This window comes from Haliaeetus albicilla, chromosome 4 (assembly GCF_947461875.1).
Source record: "Haliaeetus albicilla chromosome 4, bHalAlb1.1, whole genome shotgun sequence".
In the NCBI taxonomy this organism is placed as follows: Eukaryota; Metazoa; Chordata; class Aves; order Accipitriformes; family Accipitridae; genus Haliaeetus; species Haliaeetus albicilla.
In genome coordinates this window covers 48,046,875-48,074,804 of record NC_091486.1, presented here as the reverse complement: position 1 = coordinate 48,074,804, position 27,930 = coordinate 48,046,875, and the positions used below count along the sequence as shown (strand labels likewise).

At 36.6% G+C, this 27,930-nt stretch overlaps 3 protein-coding genes and 1 pseudogene across 3 annotated transcripts in view; 3 read left to right on the top strand and 1 right to left on the bottom strand.

Annotated features, from left to right (window-relative positions):
- DHRS3 (dehydrogenase/reductase 3) overlaps positions 1-27,930 on the bottom strand; it is an 82,502-nt gene that overhangs the window by 53,689 nt on the left and 883 nt on the right. The gene's annotated exons all lie outside the window — the stretch shown is intronic.
- Positions 819-9,109, top strand: LOC104316794 (arylacetamide deacetylase-like 4; annotated as a pseudogene).
- LOC104316791 (arylacetamide deacetylase-like 4) lies at positions 14,260-20,776 on the top strand. The gene is made up of 4 exons (XM_009917347.2): positions 14,260-14,785; positions 15,169-15,385; positions 18,695-18,758; positions 19,098-20,776. Exons 1-4 carry the CDS (start codon positions 14,603-14,605, stop codon positions 19,870-19,872), a joined length of 1,239 nt encoding a protein of 412 aa, XP_009915649.1. The 5' UTR covers positions 14,260-14,602; the 3' UTR covers positions 19,873-20,776.
- On the top strand, positions 21,560-27,016 carry LOC138685006 (arylacetamide deacetylase-like 4). Its single transcript, XM_069780527.1, has 4 exons — positions 21,560-22,349; positions 24,513-24,729; positions 25,137-25,200; positions 25,973-27,016. Exons 1-4 carry the CDS (start codon positions 22,083-22,085, stop codon positions 26,745-26,747), a joined length of 1,323 nt encoding a protein of 440 aa, XP_069636628.1. The 5' UTR covers positions 21,560-22,082; the 3' UTR covers positions 26,748-27,016.

Here is a 27,930-nt window from a genome sequence, read left to right as displayed (position 1 = left end):
AGGCTGCTGATGCCTAGTCATTGCTACTAGCACTGAAACCATGAAGTTCAAGTCTAGTTTTCATCAGCTGGAATAGTATTTCTACCTGGAATGACTCCTGTAAGTAATATATTCATGAGAAGACAGAGACTGCAGTACTGTGAGGCTCAACTAAGACGCCCTTAAAAAAACAAACACCAAACAAACATGACAGGTGGTACAGGCTTTCACCTGCTGGAGAAAAGCCATCAAGGAGGATGAAGCAAGATGCAAAGCATTGCCACTTCAGGCTGCAGCTGCTTCTGGTTCCATTAGACTCAAAGATGCAATGGCATAGCAGTGTCCAAAATCAGTCATCAAAGGCGATGAAATGTGTTTGTGACACTGAAACCTTGATTTCACTAAAACTCTGAAGAAGTAAGGTGTGGAGGCACAATAAATCAAGAAACTGAGCAGCTCTGAAGATGATTACTCAAAAATCCTGTTCTGTGGGAACTCACAGGAACTCAGAAATAATAGAGACTTGACTGTATTCAAGAAATAGGAAGAGACATAGTAAGTTTTTGTCTTCTCATAACACTGACGCTACAAATGATATATCAAGCACTGGTTCTGTGGTGATGGGCACAGACTCAAAACATGTTAGCTGCAAATAGGAAAAACTGCTTACGCAAGCCTCTCCCACGACTAATTGTTACTGTCTATTTAATTGTATGGTTTGATTGCCACATGCTTTCATCTTCCGATTGGCATTTTTAAAAGCTGGATGATGGGATATAAAGAGAATTGCTAATCCTGTGCCTTTACCTTCAGAAATCCATCAAAAGTCAGAGGGGGAAGGAAGCCACCGCTGGTTCTTCCATTTGACTCCTAACAGTACAGTGAGATGGAACTCCTCCTGGTGATTTTTCTTGCTGTTTTGACTGTTTTTGTGGCAATGGCATTCTATTATTAACACCCCAAGGCAGAAATCCCTCATGGATTTAGTCAGCGCCAAAAGCTTTACAGTTTTCATCACGTCCTGAACTTCCTGTTTGGTCTGGTAAGTAAAACTTGATTAAAGCTGGAGTTTGTTAGAGGGGTAATGCATTGGTGAGCTTTTTTTAGAATCAATGTTTAAATATATTGCAAATATGCAACTGTATTAATTTGGTGATGTGAGCACCACTGCAGATCCCTTCAGCTCAGCTGGGTATAACAGACTCTACTGCTTGCTATACAGCACCAAAGGTAACAATACGGAAAAATAAAATTCTGCAGACTGTGTAATTCCCAGTTTTTTCTGATGGCCTATCTTTTAGCTTTTTAATCCTGTTGCCTCAATGCAGTGCTGGAAGGCTTAAGAAGCTTACTGCACTGTGTATGTGGAACTTCTCTGCTCTGTATAACACAGTGCTTATTTAGAGAATGAGCAACTAAATGATGTCCGTGATCTCAGTTCTCTTCTACAACTGTATGACTCTACTGAGCCATCTGAAAGACAGCTGCCACATTCATCATCTTTTGCCTTTCAATATGACTTTCTTTTTTGAGATAGTACACATAATATTAAAGCTGTCTTTCTGTGTCACTGTTTTTGGCACATTTTTGATCCTCCCTTGTTTTTCATCCTTGTTTCTCTTCAAAACTAAAATGAGACTTCCAGTTGTCCATCTGTTTCATCAGTTATCTTTTCCTGAATTAATTGTTGCCTCTGTCACTTTAAAAACACTTTTCCTGTGACACCTAAATCAAGATTCTTTTCTTTTAGTGTTTTATATTGTGAAAAAAACCTTCAGTTTCCTTGGCTTATGCATTACATTTCACTTTGATTCCATGTTCTAATGTTATAATTTCTTCCTCCTTTTCCCTGTTACATTGCTTATTAAGTTTTGTTTGAAGTCAGCCAGTAAGCTCCTAAGAATGTGACTCATGTCTCTTGAGAAGTGCCCCACCCAGGCCTGAACACTGCTACAATAGTAAAGCAATGCAATAAAATAGGATAGTAATAGAAGTCAAATTAAATTTTCTTACATCTACTGTACAATGTGCAGACTTCCACATTTTCAAAACACTGTATGAATACTCTTTATCCATCAGACAAAGTTTTATCTTTGTGTAATTCATACGTAAAAAGCTAAACTGCAGAATGTAGAAATTTACTGATTGATGTAGTTTTTAACTTCTGATCTTATAATTTTATATCCTTCCTGCTGGCCAGTGAGAGGCCAAGCAAAAGCACTGTACCACATCACCTCAAAGGAGCAGAAAGATTAAGAATATTAATGTATAGTTATACAAAAGTTTAAGTGCAAGTGAAGTCCCAGTCATGTAGCAACTCTTGGTATTGCTGTTAGGCCAATTACTTATGATAAAGTAGCCAAATCCTTTCAAGGGATGACAACCCATGATGTTAAAACTACAGGAAAAATTAAAGTTTACTAGCATATCCAGTCTTCAACTGGGACAAATGATGCATGTGAAGCCACTGAAGACAAACCACTTTGAAGTAGTTGTGCCCAATCTAACAGATTTTATGAAGTAATGTCTGCATTCACCTATGAGGATATACTTAAATAAAACCAGCTACATCTTAATGTTAATAAAACTTCTTCGCTGAAAAATCTATTAACTCATCCTTTATTTTTTCACCTAATATTCAGTCTATAAGAAGAAAAATTGACATTATCAGTAAAGCTAAACAATAGCCAGGGGACTTATGACTGATTCTGTCTGGGAAATTGAGGGGCTGACTAAATTATGCTACCTACTGTGTTAATAGCTCTGTAAGCTTCTTGCACCCAGTTTATTCTAGTAGTGATTTAGGTAGAAGGGCTGGCAAAAAGTGCAATTCAGATGAGTTCTGGGGTGTACACGGTAGGTCTTTGTACCTGTGTAAAGAGAACAAAGGACCCTAACACCACAGATAGCACAGCTGTCGCATCCCTCCCACAGACATTACTATATGCATGCTGCTGTAGACCCTCGTCTTTTGCTTGAACATGTATCTAAGCTAACTCAGCTCTTACACAGCTTTTCTCCTGGTGCATAGAAATCTCCATGCCAGTGGTTGCCAGAGGAAATCAGTTTTTCAGTATTTCACTGTGAATGCCAGACACTGTTGCACTTAGTATGACTGCACAGGCTGAGTTAGACAACACTTCAAATGAGGTCACAGTTCTCTAGTCCCATACTTTGTCTTAGGCTACGTGTAAGTCTTTATTAATTTTCAAGCTGTCATGTCAGCTATAGTGTTAGAAGATCCTTAATACATAACCAAACTGTCCAATTATTGTCTACAAATTATACTACTAAGCAGTCACACTTATTTACAAATGTCAAAATGTAGGTCATGTTTGACTGACTTTGGGTAATCACCTCCAAAAGAACAAGTTTTATGAAGATCCTGAAAGTAATAAAGAAATCAGTGATCCATAGTCTAGCTAGACTCTTAAGTGTACCTTTATGTACACACAGCCCAGTCTTGCGCTGTCATGCAAGTGATCACTTTTTTCCAGAAACTGTACACCAAAACCCAATACCTCACTATGAGGGAGCATATATACTAAAAAAAAAAAAAAAAAAAAAAAAAAGACTTGAGTCAGAAAACAAAGCAAAAATGCAAATTCTGCTCATTCCTGTAGAACTTCTATTCACAGGAGCTGTACAATTTAAAACAATACAATTAAAAACAACAACAGAAGATTAAAATTTAATTTGCATATTAACAGAAGTAACTATGAAGATTATGCATGATGATACTAATTACAGATGTCTGCCATAAGTGTACGTTGTTGCAGGTAATTCATAGAAGATATTCACAGCTAACAGTGAAGTGACTAAGAGGAATATACATAAATGCCAATCTCTATGAAAGTTGACCCATGAAACTACTGCAGGTTTAACGAAAATGAGATGTCGGACTGCCAACACTGTAGTTGACGGGGACTCCTATTTATTTTTTTTTAGTATTTCCAAGACAAAAGATGATCTCTGTATTATATACAAACAATACAGCTAATTACAGGTTTAACCTTTGCTGTTACAAAAGTATTAGTGTGAGGAAAGAAAATACCAGAGGGAATTGGGATTAAAAAAACAAATTATTTTCCCATGGTCATCATACAGGAGTTCTTTAGAAGGAATTGGTATGAGACTAAAACTTGGCCACAAGATGATCCTTCTTGCATATGGGATCAGCTCCTCAAATGGCCTAAAATAGGATACCAACATCAAATTTAACAGGACCACGTTATTGAGCCACATGAGGTCTGGGAAATGTGAGGTGAAAGCCACAAGACTTATTGTGGGTTTTTAAGATACATTCAGCATATACCTTTGTATGTGCAATTATTTTTGAAATACATACACATGAATCACAGCAACACAAGAAATTAAATTACTCATTAGAGAAGTCTACTGCTGAAGAAGAAAAGTACAAAATTTAATCCAATATAGTGGAAATACAGCGATACTGCCTCATATTTTGCATCTTGAGCAGGAAGAGACTAGAGCAGACTACAACTGAAAACAGCTTAAAGACATGGAGATGCAATGAAGTAGACTAGCTTAGAGTGACATAAGAATCTTCAGCCTGAGTGTTTAAGTAAGAATCACTAAGCTGTGAGAGGATCAAGCTAAGGTTCAAAGCTATTCTTGTTCAGGAGGCCAGCTGTGGTAGATGCTACAGAGTTTTTTTTCTGCAAGTTAAAAAGTAGTTTCAGCTGGGAAACTAAAGTATTAGCCACATTTCTTCATCCAAAGTTAAAGTTTAAAATGCTGTAACTACTCTCTCCTTATTTTGTTCAGGCACATGGCTACTTAAACACCTGACAAGTTGAAGTATTTGACACCTTCTCTTATCTACTATTAATAGTTTGATTTTTTTCCTACTGATAAAAACTAAGCCAGAATTTCACCACTGAATAATGAAATAATTTGAAAACCACCATGCTCTCATCTAACATTTCTAATATAATCTAGAAATTACCACCAAAGCTAACCCTATATTCTGCTAGATAGTACTATTTTTGCCAGAGATGTACAATGGTATTAATGAGCCAAGTTACTGTGCTTCTGTGAAAGCAACTCTCAGGCAGGCCTTGCTTTTGGGGAAGCATGGACACAAGGCAGCTATGGAAGGTAAGTTCATCCATTCCTGTCAAATCTACTGCTCTTCGAATTTCAAATTTTGGTAAGTATTACATTACAATGAAGATGTATCCAAATCATCATCATAACTGGCCACTTCATCATAAGAACCATCAGGAGACAAAGTCTGAATTGACCATGGAATTTTAAATTTTTCATGATCAATCTCCACGTAAGATGGAAATTTGCACTAATTTGTCATTTCTTTCCCTTTATTAACGGACAAAACTTTTGGGAAAAGTAGGTATCACCTCAGAGGTCTATTTCCTCAGGACTGTAATGGATGGAATACCACCATTAAAAGATAAATGTTTTTTATCAAAGACTTAAGGTTTGAAAGGTTAAAGTAAGAACTTACCAGCCAAAAATATCAACCACTGGCCAAAGAAGAGGAATCCTTTATTTTCACGGAGGAGTTGGACAGTTTGGAAGCATTTGTAAGTAATATAAATAATATGAGCTATAGCTACAAATACTATGTAGTTTCTGATCTGATACAGTATTTCTTAAATGACAAGAAGAGTTAGTAGGTTAAGCATTATAAATAACAAAATTAATTTCAGGAGAGCAGAATAATTTTATTTACAGGCAGTAGGCATATTGTCTTTATACAGGTCGTGTATCTAGAACTTTTACTCTCTGATCATCTATTATAACTGTTTTCTTCCCTCTTCTCCTTGATGCTTACGAGAAAAGTTGAAAATCTCATCAGAATTTTATTTCTTATTTTAAAAAGAACCCAATTTGTGTTCGCATGCGTGTGCAAGCTTCTGTGTATGTGTATATACTGCTGTGTGTCTTTACAGTGGCAAAACAAGGAAAAAAATACATTTGGGCATTTGAAATGGAAAGGCATAAGAGATTAGATGGTGGCTCATGCACAAGAAAAATTCTTGTGCTAGATTTAGCAGGGTTTTTTTGTGTTTGTTTATATTTTAAAATAACTTCTCATCTTCAATACCACTTTAGAAGTGGCAGCAGTGGTGCTTTCTATTAACTAACTTTTCAAAGGGGAGACTGAAACAATGCATTGGTGTAAGTTCCAGGTTTCTTACTGCCAAGAAGATTGCCACAGATGTAATGAAATTTTGAGCAATGTCCAGATTAGGCCATGCCACAATAAGAGAATTACAGTGTAGCATTAATCACAGAATAGAGACAAGAATTTCAGAATATTTTCATTCAACTTATTTTTAAAGCACATTACAATTCCATTGAAATATTTTGTTTTACAAGGGCCTATGAAAGAACATGCCGCTATTTCGCTAGAAAAAGCAATTCAGTGGTTGTGTCTGTTGGGTAAGCGGAGTCAATCCGTCAATCCAGACACACAATATGAGAGCCATTTGTGCCTCCTTCTAGGTTTGTAAGTCTTTAATGTGTAGTCACCGCAAGCCAAGTTCCTTGTAAAGTGCATGCAGTACTTACATTTAATGATCACATGTGTTTCACCAGCACTCATTACTCTTAGGAAGAATTAGTCAACTAATCCCTACTTGCTTATTTCCAAATAAAAACCATTATAATAATTTTATAGTTTGTAGCCACCACTAAGAGGTGAGAATGTTTTTGTTTCCTAAAGCCATATCCAAGCCAACTTAGGTTGAAAGCCAACACTGTGTTTGAAGTCTAACTATTTCTGTTAAAAGCGCAGTTGCCCAGACTACTAAATACTTATTTTACTAGTAGTTCTGAAGAACTAGGGGGGGGGTATCCACATTTAACTTGCAATCAACCTGAGATGAACATTCACAATATTTTTCTGATGAACTGTAATGCATTTTTAAAAGAACCAGTTTCTAAAAGGTCAGGAAAAGAGTTGATGTCTCTGCAATTGATTAAAATTGCACTAATTACTATTTACATGCTAAAATACTTGAAGAACCATTAACTCTTATTGATTCTGTTTATAAAGAATTCAGCTTATACAAAGCCACTGAAAACCTTCATATTTTCATTATAAATTTTCTGTGCTCGTATTCTCTAACAATTTGTTGGGAAATGTTCACTTCAGTTTCTAACTAGAATTGCTGATAACTGATTCATACATATCTGCCTTGCCACCTAGTTCTACCATAACTCAGCATGTGCCTTCAGTCACCTAAAAGATAGCTAGAGGTATTTTGCAATGATAGAATAGTGTACTGACTCCCCCAAACATTAACAATAGTAGAAAATAATACATAAAAAGCAATAATTATTATCAAGTCTATTGCTGTAATTATAATCTCAGAATATTTTCCTATCTCAGAAAGAAACATATGAATGAAAAGACAACGGGACCATTCACCGTTTAACATAGATATGACTATGTTAAAACACTTTCACTACTATTCAGGTATCGCTTAGCTCCTGAGCATCCATATCCAACCCAGTTTACAGATTGTCTAACTGCCATCATACACTTTATGAGGACTGCACAAGATTATGGAGTAGACCCTTCTCGCATTATCATCTGTGGAGATAGTAGTGAAGGTACACTCACTGCTGCTGTTGCCCAAGCACTGGTGAACAGAAGAGATCTAAAGCTGAGAGCACAAATCCTAATATATCCTTTTCTCTAGTGTGTGGACTTTAATTTGCTTTCTTATCAGCAGAATGAGAGAGTCCCCATTTTGTTAAAGGAATGAACCCTTGCTCTTGGTTTGAAGTAACTTAATAAAGACTTGTCAATCATGGAAGCAATATCTAAAGGTTGTCATATTCCAGAAGATTTGCAACTGAAGTATCAGAAATGGGTGAGTCCTGACTACATCCCTCATGAGTTTAGGAGGCTACAAACCAAGTACAACACATCCATTCTCAAAAGAAGTCTATACACTGATCAAGCCTATGCTTTACACTGTTTTTGCACCACTGCTAGCTGAAGACTGTTATTGCTTGACTTCCTGAGGCTTTAATTTTGACATGTGAATTTGATATACTTAGAGATGATGGGCTGCTGTACAAGAAACAATTAGAGGATCATGGTGCAAAAGTGACCTGGTGCCATCTGCAAGTTTTTTTAGCTCTTTGTCATAGCATTCCAATCTGGAAATAAAGGCCTGGAAAACATAGTAGATTTTCTAAGATTGATGTAAATTCCATTTCTTGCTTTCCTTTCCTGATTCCTATCCCTCCTTCCTTGCAAAGATTTTTTTAAAAACACCCTCAACTTTCCTTTTCTTAAATCATCCTCTTAAATTTCTGCATTGCATGTCTTCTTTTTACCCAATAAATTGATTTGGTGATGGCTTTTACTTCATTTTCTCTTATGACAGGCAAAATCAGGTGAACATACCTTTCTTTCCTCTACCACCTCTTCAGAGTTTTCTCCTGTACCCATAAAAGATCTGGTCCCCATGGCAACTGTTTTGCAATGCAGTTTGGCTTAATAAAGCTCTGGTAATATTAATACACAAACTGCGATTTGAAGACTACTTGGGGCAGGTGATAGGGCATGAATCTACAGGTTAAAGTGTATAATAAGCATGATCAATGATTTATCAAAGCCTATATCTGCTAGAAGCTGAATTTGAGGCAAGCTTAAAGAGAATTGAAAACAGCAGAAAAGATTTGAGCATAGACATGAAAGAAGTAGAAGGAAAGGAAAAGAGGTCAGGAAAAGGGTTAGGCTGGAACTACAGATATTATAAAAAGTACTGGTTAAGGAATACAATATCTATTAAAAAAATAATGCATATAAATTTTATACAGATAAAGATATACAGGAATACACACTAATATCAGTTACTTTACAAAGAGCTTGTATTAACTGTAGGCCTGCACTGTCTGAAGCAGGAAGCACTTTCCCATGGAGGAACAATGTAAAGTGGCAGTATATCACAAATAAAAGGATTCAGGAACATATCAGAACACTCTCAGGACCTGAAAACTAGTGAAATGCTGGAAAGTTCAGTACAGCTGGGATGTCTTGACACTATTTGAACAGCTTTGTGTTACAAGAAGATGTTAAATTAAGAAAGGGAAAGCAAATTGTTGTGCATCATTCTGATCACCAGATGTCAGTACACAACTGATTTTTCAATGCCAGCAGAATAACCTGGCAAATTTCATTGTGCTCTGGGCACAGAATATGACTACCCGAAAGACATTACAAAAGGTCAATCTGTGTCCTAGACTTAAATATTTTTACTGAACCTGTTGTTATGCCTTCATATACTAAGGCTGTATGTTTAATAACAGAGCATGTTTTAAGTCATAACAATTTTCAAGTTAGATTACCTGTTCTAAACTAATCAAGTTACAGTGGTTTATTACAGAAGTCTACAACTTCAATTATCTTCTGCTTTGCCATCTTTACATTACCTCTTTGTACCACTGTAGTTAAAAGTCAATATACAACAGCAAGTAATTTGAAAAATAAGCAGGCAATTAGAAAACATTCCACATTTATTAACTCTATTATTTATAAATAATATTATTTATTTAAAAGCATTTAACATTATTCTCTCTCTGACACACATTCTCTGTACTGCTCCTGAAATAAATAGGCATAATCCTGCAAACTATGGCTGTTTTTATTCCTGTCAATCGTCTTTCTCTGATTACCCATTACCTCAATGATTCATTGTGTTTGCTGACTCTCTCGTGATAGTGAAGAAACTGCTAACCTAAATATTTAGAGTAACGAGTCTCAGACAAATCTGGCTACAGCAAATTAAGGCCAGTTCAGTTTTTATATTTCTGTTCAGGCCACTTACAACTTAATAAGAATACATTTTAGTGTGGTGACCTGTCATGAAATCCCAGGTGGATGTTCCAGAGCAGTTTATTTGGACTCCATTTGTGTGGAGCAGAGTTCATCCATTCTGAGGAACAGAACCGAGACACATATATTCAAGAACTCGTCCATGTTTCAAAATGCTACATAACAAAAACCTTCTGTCAAGTCACCATTTCAAAAATATATCTGCTCTGAATTGTACAGCACAAGATCTGAATTTCCATCACTGAATGCTAATATATAATATTTCTCACCATTTTTATTTGATTTTTTTTTTATATATACAGTACAGCTTTTTACTGCAGAACTTGTTAGCAGGTGTTTAACCCAGGAGTCTTTTGGAAGGTTTCAACTTGAAAGAATAACTTAGAGGAAGAAAGGTTAAAATAAAGATTTACGGCAGACTAAATGAAAGATGGCTTTCAGTCATGAGTAAGAGCAAAACGCATAGGGAGTAGCTACTAATTTGGGTGGGGAGATGGAGATAACAAAAAGGGAGGACACCGAAAGGTAGGTAGGAGGCAGGCTTAATGAAGAAGGACATAGATCAAGCAAATACATAGCACCTTTAAAAAACAGTATCATAGAGCGTGTACCAAGCTGTAATTTCTTAAAGCTTCTTATTGTCACTGTAAAGGGCATACTAAATCCATCTCGCAGATTGGAAGACTAAGGCTTACAGGTATGAAGAGCTCTGAGATGCTTTCAGTCATTTGTTTACATAAATACAAGAAAAGAAATGTGAAATGGAGGACAGTAAGTTTCTTACATACTCTACTTGGCAAAACTGAAGTTAGTTAAATTGCACTACAGAGCCTAAGTGTCCTACTAAATTACCTGGAGGGGAAAAAAAAAAAAAAAAAAAAGGCACGCCAGGCAAATTATATTTACCAGTGTTTCATTTTGAAATGTACATTAAAAAAAAAAAAAAGGAACGTATCAGAAGCTATTATTTCTGCTTTTAATTCTTCTTTGGAATACATTATTTTTTCCTGTTTTCTTAGCTTTGGGCCCTCCAGTTAATTATTAAGCCTGGCTGTACTTGATGGAATCGACACCTCAGTCATTATAGCTGGCTACTTTACCATGCTTTAGTTAATCCTTGTAGTATTTCCTGTATTACACATAGTAGCTCCACAATAGTCAACTAACTACAGGCTACTTGTAGGCTGTGTTTCCTAACACAGCCTACAATCAGAAGTTAAATGTTTTGCAATATTTTAGAGGAAGACATTACAAGAAAAACAGTAACACCTGACATTAGCATAACATTAGCACCAACTACCCCTGACACTTCTGCCTTTATTAGTGTTTGGTTTGAAAGCTGCCTGCCTCTCATGCTGATGAACAACTGATGTGAAGTTGATGAGTTTTATGCATTCTCAACCTACAAAGAGGTCTGTGATTCCACATCTACATAAACCTTACAAAACCCAATAGGTTAAGCTGGGGGAAAAACAGCAAAGAGCGTATTTCTTTGAATAGGTATTGTTATAATACTTCGCCTTCCCACCATTACTATGACCATTAGAAATACGCTGAAAAATTAAGAAAAGAACGACTTTTAGGGGTGACTAACTTCTTGCATAAAAAGAGGCCCACTGATGAGAAAATGGGAAGAATTTACTGAATTATTGCCAATTCTGTGATCGCCAACTGGTATATTAAACATGTCAGTCTCCAGCAACACTAAATTCAACAAATAAAGTATCAATCTTGTGAGCAATGAGTAGCTGACTTATAAGAATAAAGAACTGTATGCATATCCATAACGCACATTACAATGCCAAACTCCAAGCTGTTAATTTTCTCCAGTTTAGTGGAATCTCTTGAATCTTCCTCAGCTAATGCAAGGCTGTTCTCATCTACGTATAGGTAAAGACTTTGTGGAAGGTGGGGTTTTGCAATGAGCTTGCTGAAAGAATAAAGGAACGGATGTAGCAAAGCACATCAGTAAACGCCTACAGTTTAAGGAGCTACTACTAGTAGCTTTTTATCCTAGATGGATTATCTATCTACTGCCAGAAAGAGAAGAAGCCTTTTTGTTTGCAAAGATGTTAGGTGCTCACCTCATGGAGTGGATTGAAAGGGAATAAAATATTTTTTTGATCATTTAACACCTCAAAAACAATTGGGGAAAAAAAACACCAAAAACCCCACTGACTGTTAGAAACGTGAGAGACTGACAGTGATCACAGATATTTCTACCCATACATCTACAGGTATAGAAATGGCTGACCAGACTGGAAATATTTGAAGCATCTCTGAACAAGCATCAGGAGAAAAGGGACATGCAGCAGCAGGATTGAGTCACATGAGCATTTTGGAATATAAAGCACCAAATATCATGAAATACTTGTGAATATGAGCATCCCCAGAGGGACAAAGTAGCTCTAAGACCATGGGATTTGCTTGATTCTGGAAAAACATGGAAACTGTGGTAACAGGACAGGGAGGAAGGACTGAGGTGCTGCCACAGCATACAGTTAGAATATGCTCTGACCATACTCAGACTATGCTCTAAGAGTAAAATATTAAGATATTAAGAGATTAAGAGTAAAATATTAAGGTATTATTCTGAAACATTACTTAACCAACATTTCTTTAACAACAGAAGGGCTATAATGCATAACTGAAACATTTTTATTCAGACTGTCACGACTGTAACAACAGATTCTACTGAAGACAACTGCCAGGGCATAACATCAAAAAGCAAACAAACAAAAACCCCAAACTGTCCCTTTTAAAATTTATTTTAAAATAAAAGACAGTAAAGAAATATTCCTTCCACTCTTATCAGATCCATCAAAGTTTCAAAACAGAGATGGCATCTGTGAGGTGTTTTGTTTTTTATTAAAGGTGTTTAATTGTTGACTCACCGAATACTGTGAAGAAAAGACTCCTGCCAATACAGTGTCAGCAACAGCTTATACAGCTACAGAAGATGTAGATGTCCTCTTCGATATGAAGCTTTCATAATCTGAACTGATCTATTCCAAATATCATGGATTTAATTAAATTGTTAGTGGTTGCTCTTAAAAGTTTCGTTTACTGCCACTCCACTAATAAGTGCCTTTATGAGTTTACTATTCTTGATTACAGGTTCTTCTGAAAGCACAGAATTTTCCTCCTCTGAGGATTCAAACATAAGAAATTGTCAAGAATGCTGAAATACAATATTCAAAGCTGATCTCCATGTGGTAATTTATTTCAGGATATTTTGATTGATGGCACAGACATCAGAAATAAGCTCTTAGTAAGAACTGTGTTGTTCTGCTGCTTTTCTGGGAATATATGGCAAAACAAATACTCAAAAAAAACCCCACAGCCTGTGCTATTATATCACACTACATAGAAACTATTTACAGAACTAATAACCAAAAACATCAATAGGATGACCCTGCTGTGTTGCAGAAAAAGCCCTATGGATAAACGCTGATAAGCTTAGGAGAGAATAAGCATTGACCATGGGTATCTGGGTTTGGCTTCAACACTCTACAGTCTGACATTTGTAATTAACTATATTGCTAAATTTGTGCTCCATGTAAAGGAAAGGCACCCCCAAATCAGCCAACATCAGCAAAGAAAAAGCCCTTACTATGAACAGCTGATGATTTGCCTATTTCACAAACGTATGTTGCTTTATCCCACATATTCTTATCTCCACAAGCTAAAATTGTGCAAATCAGCTGTCATGATTGCTTTGCTTTAAACTGTACTAATGAAGCTAAGGACCAATTCAGTTTTCAGGCTGGAATTTCACTTTAAAAGCCAGGACAGGGAAAAAGTTTGGGAACTGTAACTTTAAAATTGTGTGGAAAATGAAATTCCGGTAAGAAGAACACAAACCAGAAAAATTACTTCACCAAACAACTGCCACCAACTTTAATCATCTCTCACTAATATACATGTATTCATAATGCCTCTATATTGAACTACAAACAAGAATTACAATGAATATAAAATTCTGAGAGTTTAATTAGTGAAAATCTTTTACCAGAAACAATAGTGGCTTAAATCTACAAACACATCACCACGTATCTGCACAGACCTTAATGTACGTTAAGACTTGCACTGTCTAGTACTGATCTTACTTGTACTCTTACTCCAGTGTGAAGAACAATATCTATGCATAAAACATCTTGCGCGGCTAACATAACGTAGACATACATCACATAAACAGGGTAAATCTCTCTGCTTGAGCATATCGCCAGGTTATACACTGAGCAAACGTACTCTTATTTAAACCAAAATTAAGGCATGAATGTGTCTGTGCGCTCCACTATGAAACAAAGTTTATTAAAAAAATGAGGATTTGAGTATTTTTCTTCTCAGAGTATACACCTTGATGACAACTAGAAGTAGCCTCACATCACTAAAATTAAATGCTACAACAGGAATGTCCATCCATAATGAATCCACAACAAACCAAACACAGACAATCTTCAAATAAGGGCCCCTCTGAATAATCATTTCTCATTGTTAGTGAAGAACTCATGATATAAATCAATTCCATATACTTTGAATTCCACCTTTTGTAAAGGGTAAAAACTTCCCCCTCCCCTTTTTTTTAGTTTAAGGAAGTGTTGCCAATAGTATCATTAGCAAAAGAAGGGTGGAGAAAATTAGGGTATTGCAACATTAATAAACTTTTATTTCTGCTTATGAACCGAGTCCTTAGTCTCCTGTGAAGACACCGCAGAAACACCTAAAAACAAGGCTTAAGACAGCATAGGTTTTTTTAGCATTCACTTCTATTGAAGTGAAATGGCATCTGTTTATACAACTTTAGCAATAATAGGCATGGTTTTCATTTTGCCTGTTATAATACCAGCACTGTTTTTGGGGGCGTTATTTTATGATTTTTTAAATTCAGAATTGCCACCTGGAATTGACCAACCTCTAAAGCTTCGTTTTTTCCATTCATTGTTGATTACAACCATGATCTCGGTAAGTTAACTTTCTTAAAACTGGGGATTTCACTTTTATTTTGGTAGGATATTTGTGAGCTGGAAGATAACGGCTTAAGAAAAAAAAGGAAAGAAGAAGGAGCAATTCACCCCCCTGAAGCCTGTAAGCATTGTTATATGAACCAAAGCATGTTAAATTAACTCATAAAACTGATATGACTAATCTGAAAAGCTTATTTAGATTTTTCAGTGCATCTGTCAAACTGCAGCCACTTTACATTGGAAAACTGTTTCACATAAAAATTAAAAAAAATAACTATATGTATACTGTATCTATTGAACTGCATGTACATATAATAATGCTATCTATTCAGAAGCAAGCCTACATTACTCCTCTTCTTCCGAATTCTTTCTTTTCAACAGGGAAAGATTTTGGAGAAGCTAGGGATCTGCAGTGATTTAAGCTTATTGCGAGTTGTGCTAGATGGAATACCACCACGGAGAGATTCAAAACTTCTTATCAAAGATCTCAAAGTAGATGAGGTACCCTTGAGGATTTATCAGCCTAAACAGCCACCTACTGGCAAAAGAAGAGGAATACTATATTTTCATGGAGGCGCTGGCACATTTGGGAGCATTAGTAAGAAATCAGCAAGTTTTATTTTTAAAACCAAATCCAAACCTTTATATTTTTACCTTCAGACATGTGTCAGTCAATATCTCACCTGTCCTTCCTAATGACAATAGTCTTTGCAATCACAATACTAACTGCAAAGCACCTTGTGGAATTAATAGTCTAGTGCACAGTTAAGGGTAATCACATTTCGACTTCCTCTGGGCTACAGGCAAAGTTGATGAAAGCAGCTTTTAGCAGATCTGAGGCTTCTAAATCCAGAACTGTGATCCAGAAACCCCTCAATCAGCTGTCAGCTAACAGCAGAGGGACTCTGCTCCTCCTCCTTTTGAAGCTGTTCTGAGAAAGATTCAGTTTGCTGGGGCAGAGAAAGAGAGACCATTAAAACAAAACATATGCTTAGGTCACTGTGAGGAAAGTTAGCTCACAGGATGTTCCTGTACCTTAACTAATAGCTAGGTGACAATAAGATATAGCAACAGGCCTGGAGCAAGGGCTGGAATCCACGTCTCTTTCCTCCTTCTCCTCATTACTCCATCTTTTCTGGAAATGTACCTTAAAATCCTTTTAGGCTGATATGGAATTCAGCCTAGATCTACTTTCTGGAACAATTACAGTATCATCAAAATGGCAAAGCTGTTGCTAAAAAGAATACACTCTGGCTTCACTCTTTGGAACAATGCTTTGGTTACTTCTCAAGGAGAAATTTTTAGGTTTGGATCTCAACTGGACTAAAATGTTTCCTGTAAGTTTGGATAGGGCCTCAAAGTACAGAATTTAAGATATACTGTACTCAGCACTCAACTTCTGTGTAGAAACACTACAAAAGCATTCTCAGCTTGCAGTCCATGCATCAAAGGAAGTCTAAAAGATATAACATGGTCCAAGAAAGAATTTAAAGAATACATTAAAAAAAATCCATAAATATACTCCCATTCATGCAAACAAGGAATCAAAATGGAGGGGGGAAAAAAAATGGAAAAAAATTAAAATAGAGCCAATTTGGGGGAGTTTGATTCTTGCAGTAACACTGCACAGAATACTTTATTTCTTTTTCAGAAAGGGAGATGATCCTTTGATTGTCTGGGTAGCTGCTGGCTCAGCCTCCTAACTGTTCTGGATCTCTTTCTGAGCAACCAAGTCTATGGGTGCTTTGTCTGGAAACCAAGGCACCTAACCTGGAAATCTAGATTTCATTCCAGGGGTCAGACAGGGAAGTTTGTGGGTTTTGAATCCTTTACTGTTTCAAAAGGTAAGTCTCCACTAGCACTATGTTAGGCAGACTTCAGTTTATCTGCACATGAGTTTGAGAGTCTACCTAGCTTCGTTTAGCTTCACAGAGAAACAATAATGCAACTTCTAGTAACTTAGGTTCCATTCTGCACTGTGGCAGAAATAATCTCCTCTTCTTTTACTGCAGAGCATGTTAGTCTGGGTGGAGTGTTAGGCTGACACTAGCTGTGATGCTTCTAGTTCTAGAGCTAGTTTGGGTGGCAGTGAGGACTCAAGAGATAAGCCTCTATGATCTAAGCAAAAGGTGAATTCCCTTCGCTGGAAGAAAAAATCCACACCACGAAGTTGCATATTTGTAGTTGTTCACAATTGCTACTGTACAACTGGGACACTGAAGGAGCTTTATCACATGTCATGGCTTAATATAATACCCATACTTAGACACTGACTGTAGTAAGTGAGCTTTCATTTGCATTCCAATTGATACTTGGTAACAGGAAATCAAGTAACATAATTAGAAGTTCTCAAAAGGACTTGTAAGGACTAGTAAACCCGAAGTCTGCAACTAGCAAATTAGCAGAAGCTATACTGAAGAACAGAATCAGTGGACAGATAAATACGACTTACTCTGTAAAATCCATATAAATGGAAGTCATGCTTCACAAATCAATGTAAGCTTTTTAAATGAGTCAGCAAATACATGAATAAAAGAGACTGAGTTGATAAAACCTACTTTGATTTCCAAGAGAGTCTTCATAAAGAGGCTACACACCCATGACACAAGAGGGAAGGTCTTTCATTTGGATAAAAACTGATTAAAAGACAGAAAAAAGATGGGTTGTGGGAGGTTCCTGTGAGATTCCCATAAAGAGATCTGTGCTGGGAGCACTGCTAATCAATATATACAAAAAGAGAAAAGATGGTGAAAGCTGATATGATACTAAGTCCTTCGAGGTAGCAAAAGGATGGCTCAAAAAGTGCAGAATGTCTTTATGATAGCAAAGGATTAGACAATAAAATGACAGGTGAAATGGTGTGTAGAGAAGTCAAACAGATGAACAGAGCTCCTAACTTTTATAAATAAAAGAGTGGACTCTAAGCAGACTACTCCCTTGCAGGAAGATCTTGGGATTATGGTAGAAAATTGCCTGAAAATGTTGACTTAGCGCACAGTAGCAGTCAAAAAGCAAATAAAATGCTAGGAATTATTATTCGGAAAGGACAAAACAGGAAACATCTTTATGCCGCTGTACTAAATCCACGGTGCATCTAAATATAATATACTGCTTATAGTTCTAGTTCCCATACCTCTAAAAGGATATGGCAGTACCGGAAAGACTCAGAAAGAGGCTGCACAGGCGAGAAAAGTGCTTCTGTACAGAGAATAAGTGAATGGACTATGACTCTTCAGGCTGGGAAAGACAGATAAAGACAGATACACTAAATGTCTACAAAATCATGAGCAGCAGGAGAAGTTAAACAGGGAATGATTATCCACCATTTCTTATAGTACAAGAGTTAATGTCACCAAATGGAAGTCGTGAATGCCAGGTACAAAATGAGCAAATAGAAATGGTTCTTTACACCTTTGTAAGAAAACTATGGAATTCTTCACTGCACAAAGTTGTCAATGTTAAAATCATGGGTTCGAGAAGTGGTTCAAATAATTCAGGGAAGAAACATTAATCAAGGGCATTAAATATAAAGACACAGTTTCTATCTCAAAGGAGCACCCTGAGCCTCAACTTCTTGTATGCTTGTTATTACTATATGCTTGTCCTCAGCTTATGCTTCTCCTTCAACATCTTTTGTTGACCACCAGCTGAGATGTGATACCTGCCTAGACAGAATTCTATTTTTTCCTAGTATTACCATTCTTACATGCTTATATTATGCCCTAACAGCCACTGATCAATAACCAGAAAATATGTTAACATGTAAAGACCGCATTGCATAGCAGAAGTTACTTACTGGTCTCATGTTGCAGTGCCTTCCACAGAGCATATGTTCAAGGATCTATATTTTCATTTCAAAAGGATATTCGATTTTGAAAACATCATTTTTTATAAACTTTCTCTTTAGGAGCCTTTGAAAGAATATGCCGCTATATTGCCAAAAAATGCAACTCAGTGGTTGTGTCTGTTGGGTAAGTGCTACTTTTACATAGAAGTATTTATGGTAATACAGTTCACAGTTGAAACATTTCTGAGAAATATGCTGAAAATATTTACTATTTTAGATTGTGCTCCCTATTTTTTGCTTTAGCCTTTCATTTAATTTAGAAATATGCTTATAGGCAAGGTATTCTAAATTAGCTGTAACACCATTAATTTGTCTTTCCAATCTACACTAGTTAAACCCAAATATAATCTTGAAAATTCAGAAAAAAAGGCCTACATAACTACCATACCACTCAATAATGAACAATGCAAATTAAATTTTTACAATTACTTTGACAATAACCACAATATCTTTGACATTTCAGTTATCGTTTGTCTCCTGAACACCCATACCCAGGGCAATATTTCGATTGTCTCAATGCCACCTTATACTTTATGAGGAATTTAGAAGAGTATCATGTGGATCCTGCTCTCATCATCATTAGCGGTGACAGTTGTGGAGCTAATTTTGCTACGGTTATTTGCCAAATACTGCTGAATAAAAGAGATCTCCCAAAAGTACGTGCCCAGGTCTTACTTTATCCAGGACTACAGGGGCTAGATTTTCATTTGCCTTCCTATCAGCAGAATGCTTCAGTCCCCCTATTGTTTCGGAAGCTAGTTATCTACTTCTGTTTTCGTTATCTTAATAAAGAACCATCAGTTTTGGAAGATGTCCTACGAAATTGCCATGTTCCTGAGAGTATGAAACGTAAGTATAAAAAATGGATAAGTGCTGACATTATTCCTGACAAATTTAAGATTAGAGGCTACGTACCACAGAAATCTACTTCATATAAACCTGAAGTCCATGAAGCAGTCAAAGAACTTTTAGCAATAACATTTTCCCCACTTTTAGCTGAAGACGCCATTATTTGCCAGCTCCCTGAATCCTACATTGTGACCTGTGAGTTTGATGTGCTTAGGGATGATGGACTGTTATACAAGAAGCGATTAGAGGACAATGGTGTTCAAGTAACCTGGTATCATTCTGAGAGTGGTTTCCATGGAATTTTAGCCTTTTTTGGCTATGGGATTTTTTCCTTTTCATCTGGAAAAAAGATAATGGATAGTACTGTGAATTATATAAATAGTTTATAAAAGTATTTTTTCAGAACAAAGATGCAAGTCTTACATTATCCTTGACGAATTTATACTTGGCAAAGAATGTAGACACTTTTGATTTATGTTTTGGATTTTGACTGCATTTTATACTTTCTAATTTCTGCTTCTGCAGTGACTCTCAAACAAATGTTAAGATTATTTAAAGCACCACCATTCTAGAAAACATTATTATAAAAACACACCAATAAGACTGAGATGCAGAAGTGAGGCACCTAGCATATACTGTTTTACTTCAACTCTAGCAATTCTAGCATCCTTGCATGGCTGGCACACATTCAAGGCAAGCTGCAAGAACATCTCTTCCTGAAGATCCTTCGACTGCCCAGAAGTGCTGAAGACAACTGGGGTCTACTTTGGCCCTTTGAGAGACAGGAGATGTTTAGGGTATCAGATGGAGAACCCAATGACTCAGGTTCTGTGAAGTTTTATGTCATATAGTGAAATTGCAGCTATGCATTTTAATTTCTAGGGTTAGCTTGCACAAAGACTACACTTTTCGTGAAAAAGTGTAATCAAAAGAAAGGCTTCTGTCTGAAGCAGAAGTTCTGAACTGGAACTAGTATGGGTTTGATTTTGTTTGGAATCTGAGAAATGATGTTTCATTTTGGAACTTGATTCTTAAACTGGAATCCCTTAACTTTAATGAGTGTGTACATATTAGGGAAGTACAGAGGTGAGACTTCTTTTCCTTTTTGTACTTTTTGTTTTTCTTTCAAGATTGCCTTATGCTCAAAACTACCTGTTATGCTGTGTTTGTTGAAAAAGTTCTGAAGGTCACAGATGTAAGAAGGTAGAAAAGAATATTATATTATGTTATGTTATATTATATTATATATCATCACTGTAATGCTGTGGCAATTTTGTGATGCTTTCAAAAAAAAATAAAACCTAGCACTTCAAATACTTCTGTTACAAGAGCAAGTTACATTTGCTAAACACATACTCACTGATAAACCTAAACGAACACCTCATGGTGAAAGGAACAATGCAGCACTGGCAGACAGAGACCACAATCTTGCTAATTCTACCTAGTCAAATCTGTAATGTGCACAGTAATTAATTTATCAGACAACTGGACTATCCAAGACTATTGTATATGATCACATAACTGCAGAAAAATAATACAAACTATAAGTCCAGAAACACCATTGGGTGGGCTATTTTTTTTTTTAATCTGGACTTTTATTGTTTTTAAACAAAATATTTCCTTCTACTTCAGAATATTTTACAACAACCATCTGCCCTATTAAAAACACTCAACTTCTTACTGGAAAAAATTAAGACATTTCATTTTTTATAAAGTTTTCTAACTAAAATGACATAGTACTTTCTCCTGATCACTTCCAATTTAACTAAAAAAAACCCCAAAACTATAACATGGCTGCTTATGAAGTTAGATTTTTACATCTTTCACTTCCCTGGGAATCTGCAATTTCAACAATGTTCTGATATCCTAGTTGTTTGAAGAGTCGCAGACTCAGATTCACAATTAATACCTCAAGCATCATTTTAAACTACAGCATCTCTACATTAGCACAATCCCATTCTACAGCAAGAACAAGATGAAGCAGTTTGATTTGAAACTCTTTAATTGCTGATTACCTTAAGTCCTTTTATGCTGTATCTGTTGTGCACTGAGAGTTACTGAAGTTTACCTGATAGGAGGTAACCTGATCATGAATCTAAACTCAGCCTCCTGTGTTTTTTAACCATGTTCTTCTTTTAGAAGAAACCACAAATGCTACAAAAACTGAGATTGAGGTAATGACATAATTTTATAGGTGCACCTTTCCAGAAAACATTGGTGACAATCCATTTGGCCCTTTAGAGTGATAATCATCATATGCAGGCTCCTACCTCTGCATAACACTATAGAAACTCTGCTTCAGAATAGTGGTTTATAGTGTCACAAACGCAAAGCACACAAATGCCCTGTGTCCATTTTCCACTTCTAATTAATTTAATATTAATGCAGTTTATTCATAACACTCTTCTCCCAGCTAAGGACTGCTTTCTTGCAAAAATTCTGAAATTATGCTGGCATATGTCTTTTAACAAATTCAGGACTTTGACCAACTTACCTTTTGTGAAATAAAGGGAGCGGGGGCGGGGGGGGAGAAAGCGGGAAAGATACCTACTAAAGTATTTGTAAAAGGGAGGAGAAAGATTTTTACTAGAGCAACCTTATGACAAACAAAGAATCAGGAAGTAACAAGCCAAAGATATCCAGGAAAGTCAAATCAAAGACATTTCAGATCACTTTGCTGCTCAGCAAAATGGCAGTTGTATACACACTGCTGGTGTTATTCTTAGCAGTTTTTGTTGCTGGACTTATATTGTTGGTCATGGGGGCAATTAATTTTGATTTCTCCAACTCAGAAATTCCTCCTGGAGTGAATCAGCCTGTAAAGCTCCGAATCATTCATATAATTTTAATAAGCAGAGCTGTGGTGGTAAGTTAACCTGGTGTGATTTCTGGGGGGAAGAACGGTGAACCTGTAGATTTTAAACTTAATGCAATGCTAGAACCCTGCTTGGAATTAATTTTCAGAGAGAAGAGCAGGGCATTGCTATCATGCTGCATGTTGTATTTAGAAGCTCAGTTTTGCTAAGTAAACCTTTACCAGATTTTTTTACACTACACTGCATTATTACAGTCCTGCCTAGCTCTTACATTAGGCAGTATGCAAACACTGCCTAACACAAACATTTGAAAGTCTGACTGTGCTTCTACAATGAATGGTACTAACCTAGCAATAATTTGATTAAGAATGCTTATACATGTTGGATCATTTATATTTCCATTCTAGGTTCAGAATATATCAGATGTCTTTGGGCCATGCTTTCAAGTTTTTCTGGGACTTGGGTTTGAGGAGTTATGTATTTATTTTGAAGATAAAATTAGAAACTGAACATTTCAGAATTGGTTTTGGGAAGGGGGAGTTTTTGTCACACAAGTGACAAAATTAGGTAACATTGCCCAAGAGGAGCTGAAGGAATTCCATCTCCCCTGATGGAAGTCCTGCAGCAACTAAGCAGGCTTGTCTGATGGGAATGAGGGGCTCTGGGCAGCCCAACTTCTGCAGGCGAACTGGCCTGTAAAAGAGTGGGAAGCTACCCAATCCACAAGAGTTGAAGCTCTTACCAGCACTCAACTTCTGGTGATCTCTGCTGACAAAGGATCTCACTGAATCAGGAGTATTTCCATGTAATGATAGATGTATAGATGCTGTGATGATAGAAGGTGTTCGAAATACATGAGATAGCAGAAGTTGTGCATATATTTAAAAAATGACTTCAATACTTCCAAGAGGGACAAACTATTTAAAAAAAAAAAAAAAAAAAAAAAAATCTGTCAGAAATATTCTAGATTATAGTGGACCATAGTAAAGAATTCTAGAAATATATTCTCATGCTTTGGCTGCACACAAGTTGTAGTTAGAAAGAGACTACTTCGCTTAAGCAGCTGGAAAAGCCAGTTCTCTTTTTATCACCTATACACTGCCCATTAGTACCATAAACCAGAATTCTATGCTGCAATGTAAACGCAGGATGAAAGAAACCAAGCAAGTTGAATGTAAAGGTGAGAATATTATTTGTAGTTGTTCCATTTCTGCTTGGAAAACAGCAAATACAAAAGAATAAATAATTTTATCATGTTTGTATACAATCAGAGACACTAAGACTAGTTTCTATAATGAATTAAAATCAGTATGTTGCAAAATGTATTCGTTTCTTCAGCCTCAAAATCACACATGGAGAACATTATAAATAGCCGGAGTCATTGAAGAGAAGGTCTTTCACAGGTAAACATACTGAGAGTCATAACAGTGTATTGACAATCCATATGAATGTGGCAGTCTAATAAAAAATATTCATAACAAAATATTGAATATTAAGAGCTTGATCCAAACCTTCATAAGGACTGAACTACTGGTTTGGCATGACTAAATAATATATTTCAAAGCAGAGGTTATGCTTTTTAAAAATTTTTACGAAGTTATGTTGGACCAGTAGCTCTGATTTGTATTCTTTTCATCTTCTGGTGGCTAGCATGAATATCACTATGGCATACAGAAAGAATAGAAATTTAGGCCTACTAAGTATATGAGGATCTTCTTGCCAGTGCATTGCAGACATCAGTGAAGACTTCCAAGATGAATCAAAAAGCAATTATCAAATATATTCTCAACTTAGTCAACTCTACTTCAGGAAAGTGTCCATATAATGAAAATCAGCACCAGAACTACCATCTTTCACTATGTTTTCACACCTTCTCAAGGGCAAGGACAGAATAACCAGTGAAAACCAAACTCATTTTCAGTGTTAGCTAAAGGATCTGCTGAAAAAGCAAAGGGATATATTTCACCAGCCTTTGTTAATGCTGCATTGTTTTGGGATTATGTTCTTCAGTGAACACTGCTGTTCATGTGACCTGTCATGATGCTACTGTTATTTGTTCAGTTGTACTATACCTGTACAACTACTCAAATATTTTATGATCACCCTAAAATATACGACTTAGACATCACGAGGATACTGCCCATACAGTTCCTTTACTTTGGAAAATACTAAATCTCTTGAGCAAACTCCCTATTCTCTTTGCCTTTGAACAGGGAAAGATTTTGGAAAATATTGGCATCTGCAGTCAGGTTAGCTTTGTCCGGTACATGCAAGGTAGAAAGACTCTAGGAGTGGACCCGAAGCTCTTCATCAAGGACCTGTGGTTTGAGAAAGTGCCTGTAAGGATTTATCAGCCTAAGGTTCCATCTGCCAGCCAAAGGAGAGGAGTTATGTTTTTCCATGGAGGAGGATGGGTTTTTGGAAGTCTTGGTAAGATACCTAATGGAAAAAATATTACAATTTAGGTAAAGAAGTATCTACTTCATAAGGGGTAAAGTTGATTGTCGCTTGATCTGTAGCAGTTATAAAGTTTGAGTATAACCACAGATGCACTCTGCTAAGTCTTGCTGTCAGAAGAAAGCATCTGCTGTGCATTATGTGATTTTTCTTATAGACAATGATAATGAGATATGAGGGGAAAAAACACAGTAAGCAAATACTGAAACAGGAAAATGAGGGGGTACAAAAGATCTGAGGACTTATGTAGTAAGGGGCAGAGAAAAGTAGAGAGTATGTTCTTCTTGCAATTCTTTAACTTACGCAATACAAAACATTAGTACTCTGTCAAAAAACCAAACCAAACCAAACCCAAACCTCACCAAATATGTTTCTTTCAGAGACCCATGAAAAGCTATGCCGCTCTATTGCCAGAGAAAGTGAATCAGTGGTTGTATCTGTTGGGTGAGTCCTTCCTCATGCTGTTTTCTAGAGATCATTTCCTCTAATGTAAATACCATGTTATAGCTTGCCTGATCATAGCCACAACCATTCTCAGAGAAACGTTTCTGTGGAACTTGTCAAGCATGTGATTTACAAATTCACTCTGCTCCTGTTTGGAGCAACTGAAGACTGACTCAGGATAAGTTTTCACTGTCTGACTACATCACAAAAAATGCTTTGAGATATCTAGCTGGAAAATGAAGTTTTGAATCAATGTTTTCAAATTCCAAACTCAAAATTGAGAGTAAACAGATAGTAAGCCATATATTCTACTTAATCCTTATTCAAGGAAACTCTGCTTGATGCTTACAGAAGCACTGCATGAATGACAAGCTAATATCATCAATATACAGACATAATGATTTGAATTATGAGGATATAGTTGCACTGTAACAATGACATAAAACAGAAGTCTTGTCATTTGTATCTAACCCACGGAAAGCTGAGGCATAAAACAACTAAATGACTGTCAATAAAACTTAGACATAGTTGGCAGCTGAGTACTCCTCTGCTGTTAAAGACCTGAGAAACATCCTAAACAGACGATATCCTAACAAGTTAATCTGCACCACCTGGTCCAACTAGCCACAGTTTATTTATGATCAACTTGTGGAGAACAGGAAAATTCTGAGGTAATCAGGGTATTGCTGGTGGCACGAACCAGTATTTTCAGCAATACTTTTAAAACTAATATTTCCTTCTCGTACTTTTGTTGTCTCCTTTTGTGTATTAGGTATCGTTTAGCTCCTGAACACAAATACCCTGCTGCGTATGAAGACTGTCTTAATGCCACCATACACTTTATGAAGAATGTCGAGCACTATGGTGTGGATCCTGCCCGTATAATTATCTGTGGGGACAGCGCTGGGGGCAATCTAGCAGCTGCTGTTAGCCAGACCCTTGCTGGTAGATCAGACCTCCCCAAACTACGGGCTCAGATCTTGATCTACCCAGGCCTTCAGGCACTGGACTTCAATTTACCATCCTATCAGCAGAATCGGGGAGTCCCTCTCTTATTCCGAGAACGTGCCGCTTTCTACATGTTACAGTACCTAAATGGGAATGCATCAAATCTGGAAGAGGTCTTGGAGGGTTCCCATATTCCCATAGATATTAAATTAAATTATAGGAAGTGGGTGAGTCCAGATAACATCCCCGAAAAATTTAAGGTCAGAGGCTACAAACCACATGTGCTTCTTGACTGTACAACCGAAGTTTATGAGACAATGAAAAGATTCTGTGAGCCCAACCTGTGTCCGCTGTTAGCTGAAGATGCTCTTATTCAGCAGCTGCCTGAGACTTTCATGTTGACTTGTGAGTATGATGTGCTGAGGGATGACGGCTTGCTTTACAAGAAGAGACTGGAGGACAACGATGTTCGAGTGACCTGGTACCACCTCGAGGATGGATTCCATGGAATCATAAATTCATTTAACAATGACTGGTTTTCATTTTCATCTGGAAAAAGGGGTCTTGACAATATTATGAACTTTCTAAAAAGCTTATAGAAACAATTTTCTTTCCTTCTGTAAGAACTGCCAATTTTCTGTGGTCTTTTATGCTTCTAAATTCCATATAAGAGGTTTAGATAGGACAATTTGTTAATGAGCAATTATGCCAGTGTGACCACTGAAAAAGATATTTCAAGAACACTATGAAAGTTTCTTTTAGTGCGGCTTGAAGTATTTGATGTGCAGTCTGCCTATTTTAATGATCTATTTGGACTAGACACTTGTTACTCTCTCAGTAAATATTAAAGATGCAGTAAAAAAACCAACTTCCTCCTGTGCTTAAATACTCTTTAACAACAAAATAAGATTGATGCATTTATTTTTATAGAGCACACGTTAGCTTTTTTCCCCCCCTCATGTTAGTTCCCATTGTCTTTTCTAAATGTCCTTTTTGAAACCATATATTCCAAAGTACTTAAAGAATGTCCACAATACAGGAAGCAATAGGTTGTGGCTGCAGATCAGATGCAAGAGACAATTTAACCTCCACATCACTTGGCTCTCCTTGTAAATAGCAATCCATCATAAACTAGAACTTCATTCAGTGCTTAACTGCTATCTCTGAACAGCCATTCATATCATCCGCAATCCAAGAATACCATGCAGAATACCAGGCCCTGTATCAGTCCCACAATTAACGTCAAGCTAAACAGGAAATTAAACACATTCTCTTCTCCCTCTTCTCTAATGTGACATGTACTGACACCTTGCACAACATTTCCAAGGACTTTAAGGTGTGTGGCACCTGAGAAATCTGTTGTAACTTGGACTGCTCTAAGGTTTACTGTTATCTGAGAAGGCTAAATCAAAGATAGGCGTAAAGACACCTCACCTTTGATGAAGTGAAATGGCTTTTTTTTTAAATACTGTTGGTGATTTTTATTGCTTCATTCATAATAGCAATTATGGGAACAATTCAGCCTGAGTACTCTCAATTTCAGTATCCCTCCTGGAGTGAATCATCCTGGAAAGCTTTGAATTTTCCTTGCTTCTATGATTAGTACATCTGCTATAGTGAGTTACTCTGCCATGATTTCTGCCAGAAATGTGGTTTAGGTGTTATTTTTATAAGATTATATGTGTAAATACCAGAATGTTGCTGGCTGCATTAAGACTTAAATGAAGGCTTTCCTTTTTTTTTTTGAGGCTGACTTTAGAGGACAATTTTTGTAAAATAATT